The 8,601-nt window shown below is 39.4% G+C and overlaps 1 protein-coding gene across 6 annotated transcripts in view; it reads right to left on the bottom strand.

Annotated features, from left to right (window-relative positions):
* Nucleotides 1-532: 532 nt before the first annotated feature.
* LOC149244842 (protein CHROMATIN REMODELING 35-like) overlaps nt 533-8,601 on the bottom strand; it is a 260,164-nt gene continuing 252,095 nt past the window's right edge. For 5 of the 6 annotated variants that reach the window (XM_089457561.1, XM_089457564.1, XM_089457563.1 and 2 more), the window contains 2 exons: nt 4,123-4,287; nt 533-3,118 (listed from right to left, as the gene is read on the bottom strand). In XM_089457561.1, coding sequence (XP_089313687.1) covers nt 1,298-3,118; nt 4,123-4,287 — 1,986 coding nt within the window. In that variant the 3' untranslated portion in view covers nt 533-1,297. The remainder of the gene's footprint in view (nt 3,119-4,122; nt 4,288-8,601) is intronic. The other variant, XM_089457565.1, reaches the window with a different exon arrangement.

Raw genomic sequence — 8,601 nt, 5'->3', positions numbered from 1 at the left:
ATCAAGAAACCTATATCATAAGTCGCTTTACATAATCAGATCAAAACCTTCAAACACACTCAGCTATACAGACAGATGGAAAATGAAACGACAAAAATACAACTTTAAAGTTTCAAACAGCTCAATTTATTATTTTGCAATACTAAGCGAATCGTGCTGCATTGAAATCAATTGCCATGTAAAAGCCAGAATAAAGGATTGAGATAATAATTCGATATATGTAGAAATAAATGTTTAAAGCCACCTGCAATTGAAAATCATCCTTCGGAAAGTTCAAAGCAACAATCTTGAATTCCCACCATAAATGTTTTAAAATATGGTTGAAACAAAATTCAATATGGAAGGAGCACTAACAAGGAACAGATCATCGTAGAAAGTAAATGTCAAGTTAAAAATATGTGAAAGAGAGTAGTTTATGTTTAAAAATAGAATATGCTAATTCAAATACAACTAAAATATTCTTGCAAGAGTGTTATACTCTTCTCTCTCTATATATATACATATTATATAAAATTTGAATCATACACCAAGAGGAGAAAAGCACATATTATACCCAAAAAGAAATAGAATGGGCGATTCATCGCAAGTCTCTATCCAATACCAAATAAATTACAAATACCATTTATGCATCCAAGTCTGTTCGAATCCAAATGACCGGGTGCATGGTCAAATAAAACCTTAATCTATGAACAAAATTCCCAATTTTCCAAATCCTTTTTGATTATTTTGGAAAAATCAGTTGATACTCGAAAACTGATTTTTCATCGCATATACCATACAAAAGTAACACGAGGAAAATTGGAAAATTTACCAAACCATTTCATAGTTCATAGTATGCAGAAATTAATTTCTTCGTCCCAAAGCTTCTCAAGCCAGGACATCACTGCTCACACAGTCTAGTCCCAAAATCGAAATTTCAAAAAATGCAAACCAGTGGCTTATCATTTGTATCTAAAACTCAAGCCGAATTTATTTCTGAGCCAAAATTACTATAATTTCAGCTGATAGAGATGTCACCAGATATTAATTCCATAGCAAGTACCCCAATTATTTGGGATATCACAGTCCCCACTGAAGGTAAGTTCCTTTGTATCAGCTACAGTTGTTAAACTAAATTTTGCTCATCATCGGCTTAAGTCCTTATGGAGAGGAGAAAAGAGAACTTCTAACTATATGAGAGACGCAAACTTCTGCACAATTTCTCCAAAAAGATAAATTATGGACAATGTAAAGTTTGAGACAGCAATCCTCTCAACATTCAACTGTTATGCACACGCAGCAAATATAACACTACAATTTATTCTAATTTATGTCTGTACAGGGTCTGGATGTTCTCCTTTAATGGACTATCTCCTTGAAAGAACATATCTTCACATTCATCTACATTTACCTCGGATAGAAGTGAGACGGAGTTGTTATGTTGGTCACTTCCCTCAAAAAGCATCTTTGACATGAGTTCCTTTTTTAAGGAAGCTTGGTTAATCTCTTCTTCCAAAGTGCCTGCGGCAACTAAACGATATGCAAATACCTTCCTTTTCTGCCCAATTCTGTAAGCCCTACTGATTGCCTGTCTAGTGATTGATGGATTCCAAGGAGTGTCCAAGATGATAACCCTACTAGCACCTGTGAGGCAAATGCCCTCTCCACATGCCCTAATAGAGGCAAAAAGAACCTTTGAATCTGAATCCTGGTTAAATTGTTCAATAATATTTTCTCTGAGTTCTACATGAGTGTTACCATCAAGTCTTAATATTTCGGAACCTTTGCTCCAGTTTTTCTTTTCCATTAACATCTTTTCTAATAAAGTTAGAGGGGGAAGATACTGACTGAAAACTAATAGTTTCTCCTTATTTGTCTCACAGAGGGACAAAATGTCAAGGACAAACTTCGTTTTCACTCCATCATTTGGATCTGCATTAACATTGGTAAGAGTAATCCCAATATTAGTCACGTCGGGCTCCAACCATCCTGAAGGATTCTCTCCTTCAAGTGAAGGATGTATGCAGACTGCTGAAGACATTATATCTCTAGTCATTCTATTTCCCACCAAGTGTTGTACCTTGCTCAATGCTCCTCTCTGTTTATCATTTATATTCAACATTACAGTGAAATCAACAAGTCCAGGCAAATCTTCGAGTACATCTCCTTTATAATAATGGACAAATAATGATGTTAGTTCTTGGAGATCATGTAGGGTGGACGTTTTAACTTCCTCAGTGCTACTTTGTAGAGCATATCCCAGTACTTCAGAGAAGATTCTCTCCACCGTATCTTGAACATGCCCTCGGTACATTAATTTCGGATGTTTTTCCGTTGCAGTAATAATACTGATCAGCCGGCTGAAGAAGGCTTGAAAAGAGTTCAAATCTAAAATATTAGGCCTTACCAGCCTCAGAAGATTGAAGAGTTCCTTAAAATTGTTCTGAAAGAGGGTGCCTGACAATAACACCCGTCTTCTTGTATGTATTTGAGAAAGAGCATGGAGTATGTTGGTGTCCTTGTTTCGGGGGAAATGCCCCTCGTCTAAGACCAACAGTCCTGGCCCTTCAAGTAAAATTTGCTGGCAACATTCCGTCATTTGATTTTCTGACTTTTCACAAACTATACTTGAGAACTGTGAATAACTTACAAGGAGAATACTCTTCTTCTCTTTCCATTCTCTCAACGTCTGAAGCTGGTTGTATCTCAACGTTTCTGCCTTATTCGCTATATCATATAAATTATGAACAGGAATCTCCTCCACTCCCCATTTTTTAAACTCTTTCATCCATGAACCCAAAATGCTTTTGGGAGATACAATCAGTGGTCTTTCTTCTGGGTACTTGGTCAAAAAGCTTTGAATAAAGCTTATCATAAGGAAGGTCTTCCCTGTTCCTGGTGCATGTGCCAAAATGCAACCACCAGGTTCTTCAGCTATAAGGTTCTTTTGCAAGAAGTTAAACCCGTCAATCTGGTGGGATTTCATATGTTTTCTCAGACGGGGATGCAAAACAAGTTTCATTACTGGGGTTCCCTGCTCCGAGCTTTTGTAGTTAAATGGTTCAGCATTGTTGATCCCTAAAATAGTCCCCAAGTCCCTGTTAGGGGCATGCCTGGAATGTTTTGCTGCTTTCCGAGCCTGCACAAATGCAATCAAAATGTTTTAAACCATGTTTTACAGGATTATGTAATCACATATGCATTTGCAAATGACCATGCAATTGTGCACCCATACTTTAGTCCCAGGAATTGTAAAAGATATAGACTCTAAAGGTAGGTGAAGGATATGAAATACAATCAATAAGCCAAGTCAAACAATAATATAAATGTAATGAAAATTATATTAATATGCACTAAAGACCAAAGTTGGTCAGAGGGACTACAAAATAAAATCCGTCATGAGAACCACAAACTGAAGCCGAGGGTACAGGGCCAATAACAATTAGACATTGATGATGTTTCTATATTACTTTATTAATGAAAGGTAAGTCAGTCAGGAGTTCATCATTATGGAGATGACATTAGGCAGTCCTAAATAATTGAGTGAACAAGTAACCAGAACGGTTGTGTAGAAGTGTACCCTTATGTGTGTAAAAAACCCCTCATTTTGAATTGATTTAATACTGAAACTGTAGGAAATACCATCACAGCTCCATCTGTGTTGTTCACGTGTATATATGTAGATACACTGTAAGAGATTAATGCCTGTCAAAATTTCTAATATATTATGGCCAGGAATGAAATCCCTAAACTAGGAAGCAACCACTCTTGCAGACAATTATGAGTGGCTTATTTGATGCGGATCGCGATTATAATGGTATAACACGGGTGGCACTACTTGTAAATCGATTCCAAAAACCAAAATTCCAGAGGCCGAGCATCTGATATAGCGTCTTCAAATAGATAGTCTGTTTAATATCAGTCAGCAAATTTGGGATTTTTGTCAAGGATGTTATACCTCCCTTTTTTTCCCTATTTCTATTGCCATCCTTTCGATGTTCCTAACTCAGATGTCACTATCTCTATCCTTTATAAAATATGAATGCCCATACGCAACACAAATCAAATTAGACAGTTCCTTTTCAAAATCTGAACGCACATACGCAACACAAATCAAATTAGACAGTTACACAAAGAGCTTACCTTTGACCAATGGAATTCGAATATTGTCTCAATACTTCGTCCAATGAGACCACATAGCGTGCAAACATAGCCAAGATCATCTTCCAGAGTGAAGGAGTGGCTACAGACTTGCATTTCTTCGTCTTGACTAGCTGAAACCTTTTCCTTTTCCTGAGTGGATTTGATCTTCAAAAGAAACAAAGATATCATTCTAGATGGGCATTCAACCAAAGGATAACAATCCCATTTTTTCACGAAGTTTTAAATTCGCATTAATAAAAAACTATTATATATCTAAACGTCTTCAAATGGTCATAAATCAAATCAACTTATCTGTACGTGCCTTACATATAAATTACAGTTTCTATCACATTGACAACCTATGCATAAATTAAGCAGAATACATAACATTTGGTGTCGCATAGTGTACCAAAAGAAATGGTAGAAAGAAAAGAGAAAACAATTGATTTCTGCATTCTTGCCTCAGCTGAATAGACAGATTAGTTTTCCCTGGTGAGGTGAGAGAACAAGCTTAAAATCAAGACCAGTCAATCATCCAGATCACCCCTTAATTGATCTGTAAACTGCAGTGGATATTCCACTGGACAGTTCGTCACAACAGATCTGATAATATTATATTAAAAATATGAGATTCTACACTATTACAGTTTTATTTAATTTCTAGATCTGTAGATTTTACTGTAATTAGTGCATGCATGCGAATATAAATTATGCAGAAAATTAGAGAACGAATAAAACAAGCTCACACACACATAAGACACAAGATATGCTCTTTGGGAAACCCTTTCAGGAGAAAACCCAGCTGGAAGGTGAGGCCGCTTCGCTCTCTTTCTCTGTCTGGAAATATGGCTGCAGATACAAAGAAGTAATCTATGTGGCCCGTGGGCTGCTACAGTGCACAGATCCTCTGTGTGTGCTCTACCTCCTACCTCTCTTGGCTATCTTTGTTCATCTATGGAACAAATGCTCGAAAGAATGGAATGCATCTTCCTCCTAGTGGCCTGGTTATAACACAACCCGATAGGCTACTAGTGGTTAAGTTTGACTACATCAACTCTTAACTAGAGTTACAAAATAGACTCTTCTAGAGTCTTCTACATCACAAATACGTGGCTAGCCCTTTTCCATGAATAATGGTGGCTGACGCGGCATCCTCCTGAACTATAGGTGTGAAAACAAGAAGGTCAACTTCTGAGTGGCATAACTTTTGCATACGGACTCTGATTGATGCGATTCTTGCGCCGTTGGAAAGCTTTTGTGTGTAGAATAGCATGAAAAGGTGTGGCACTTAAGTGACAAAGTTTTACCCCCAAAAAACATCGTTGAAGGCCTCAAAATGCTCCCGAAGGTTTCAGACCCTGTTTCGCCAAACTGGGTCCCGCTAGTAAAAATGGTCTCATGAGCTAATTCCTCCAATTTTTCCACTCCAAATGCATCGAGATGGATGAAAAACAATATAATTATCCAATTCGGATCACACCTCCCCATTTTGGGAGGCTTTTGGTCCCCAAAAGCTTTTACTTGATGAGGTGAGGAAATTTTTCCTCCACCTTCTCTCTGGTGTACCATTTAGCTTTGCTTGGAAGTTGTCCCTTCAACCCAATCTGCCAAAGGTCTTGTTTCCCTTGTCTTGTAGTTCTGGACCTCTTCTGCAAAACTGTATCTTTTGTCAACTCTGCCTGAGCGTCTGGTGCCAAATCCTCCACAGAAGGTAGGACCTGTTCCTCTTCCTGATCTAGCATGGAAGGCTCATAGAGTTTCAATTCTCTACATTTACAATTGAGTAAATGTGCATATATGGTGGTACACTGAGTCGATATGCGTTATCACCCACCTTTTCCAGTATTGCAAAGGGACCATACCTTAGAGCCTTGATTTTCTTACCAGGCCCCTGCAGCTTCTCCTTGTTCAATTGTAGCCATACTCTGTCTCCCACCTTGAATGATTTCTCTATTTTGTGTTGATCATGTTTGGTATTATACTTTCTCTGTGACTTCTGCAGTATTTCCTGTACATGTATATGGATCTGCCTGATCTTCTCTATAAATTTTTCAGCCCTCAAAGCATCTCTTGTAAGGTCTTCCTTCACTCCTCCTTGCTGCCCATATGCAATATCCAAAGGTGAAGGTGGCAAATATCCAAAACAAGTTTCAAATGGGGACTTTCCTGTAGAAGTGTGGACTACTCTGTTATAAGAATGTTGTATATATACCAGATTTTCATCCCAGGTCTTCGGATGCTTCTGGTTGTAACCCCTCAAAAGTTGCACCAAAGTCCTGTTGACTACTTATGTCTGCCCATCTGTCTGTGGATGGAATGTTGTAGATCTCAACTTCGTGTCCATCTTCTCCCACAATGTAGTCCAGAATGCACTGAGAAATCTTGTATTCCTGTCTGAAATGATTCTCCTTGGTATCCTAAAGTGTACTCAGACCTGTCCAAAGAACAAGTTTGTTGCTTCTTGTCCGCTGATGGTCTTTTTACAAGGCATTAGAACACACATCTTGTTGAACCTGTCAACTACCACGAACAGGTAGTCATGTCCCTTCCTAGTTGTCGGTAAACCTCCCACAAAGTCCATGGAAATGTTTTCCCAAGGATGAGTAGGTATAGGTAAGGGATGATACAGACCTTGTTTCCTGTTGCTAGGCTTGTTGGTACAACAAAGCATGCATCCTCTTATGAACCTAGCTACTTGCTCTTGCATCTTGGGCCAATACACATACCTTTGCAAGTTAGCCACGGTCTTCCCTACACCAAAGTGCCCTGCAACCTTGGAGGTGTGAGCCTCTCTAATCAGCTGCAAACGCTCACCTTTAGGAACACATAGCTTATCCAACCTGTAGAGTAACCCATCCTGGAGATGGTAGTCAACGGTGTTGTCGCCCATCGTGCACATGACTCTGACTTTGCAACTGCTGATACACCTCCTTGAAGTCCTCATCTTCTGAATATGCTTCTATGTATGCATCATGGGTGAATGGCTCCATGTGCATAAGAGTCCCCAAAGCTGTAATCTTTGATGTGGGTGGCCTTGAAAGCATATCAGCCAACTTGTTTGTGTTGCCCTTCTTATACTTGATCACCAAATGAAACTGTTGTAAAAACCACATCCACTTGTAATGCCTGGTCTGTTGTAGCTTATTCTGGGCCTGCAAGTACTATAACAGTTAGTGATCTGTGTGGATTATTGTCTCCTTTCCCATCAGATAGTGCTTCCACTTCTTCACAGCTTGCACCATGGCATAGAGCTCCTTATCATAGGTAGGGTAGTTAATAACTGTCCCATGAAATACTTCAGAATGGTAGCAAACAGGCCTTCCTCCTTGCATCAAGACAGCTCCCATAGCATACCCACTTGCATTTGTCTCCACTTCAAAGGGTCGCTGCAAGTTTGGTAATGTCAGTACTGGTGCTTCACTGATATTCTTCTTTAACTCATCGAAAGCCTTCTGCTGACCTTTTCCCCACTGGAAACTCTTGCCACTTGCTGTTATGGCGTGGAGCGGTGCTGCTACCGCTGAAAACGAGGCTATGAATTTCCTCAGGTACTATGTTGCTCCAATGAAACTCCTAACCTCAGTAACATTAGTAGGCACCAGCCATTTCATGATGGCCTCCATCTTGGAAGGATCTATCTTCAATTCTCCTCCACCAATCACATATCCCAAATACACCAAGGACTACTGCGCAAACTCACACTTCTTGAGATTTGCTAGCAGCTGGTGCTTCTTCAATGTTTCCAGCACCTGCATCAAATGTGAAATATGCTCCTCCCAGGTAGCACTATATACCAGTATATCATCCAAATAGACAATAACAAATGAATCTATAAAAGGGCGCAGTACATCATTCATTAATCTCATAAATGTAGCTGGTGCATTACATAGGCCAAATGGCATAACTAACCACTCATACAAACCTTGCCTGGTTTTGAAGGCAGTCTTCCATGTATCTTCTTCTTTGACTCGAACCTGGTGATATCCAGACTTCAAGTCCAGCTTGGTGAAATACTTTGCTTGTTGCAACTAATCTAGCAGATCGTCTATCCTGGGCAGGGGGTATCTGTTCTTGAGCGTGATTTTATTCAACGCCTTGTAATCTATACACATCCGCCAAGTCCCATCCTTCTTTGGCACAATGATGATGGGTGACCCACATGGTGATGTACTCAATCGAATGACACCCTGTTCCAATAGCTGTTGCAACTATTTCTTCACCTCACTTTCTTCTATAACGGACTGCCTGTACAGCCCAATATTTGGCAATGGGGAGTCTAGAAATAGATGGATCTCGTGCTCCACTTCTCTCTTAGGGGGTAGCCCTTTAGGCTCTCGGAACACGTCCTTGTATGCTTGTAACAACTCCTCCAATTGTTGTTTTTGTTTCTTAATACACCCCTCAGGGATGCCTTACCTCTTATTGACTCCTCTACAGACTGATTTTCTCTTAAAAATAATAAAACATACTTCTTGTTGG

The sequence above is a fragment of the Pinus tabuliformis genome, chromosome 7 (genome assembly GCF_031772625.1).
Source record: "Pinus tabuliformis cultivar Carrire ecotype Pingquan chromosome 7, CPIR1, whole genome shotgun sequence".
Lineage (NCBI taxonomy): Eukaryota > Viridiplantae > Streptophyta > Pinopsida > Pinales > Pinaceae > Pinus > Pinus tabuliformis.
Note: the sequence above shows the minus strand (reverse complement) of the source record. Positions and strands in the feature narration are given on the sequence as shown.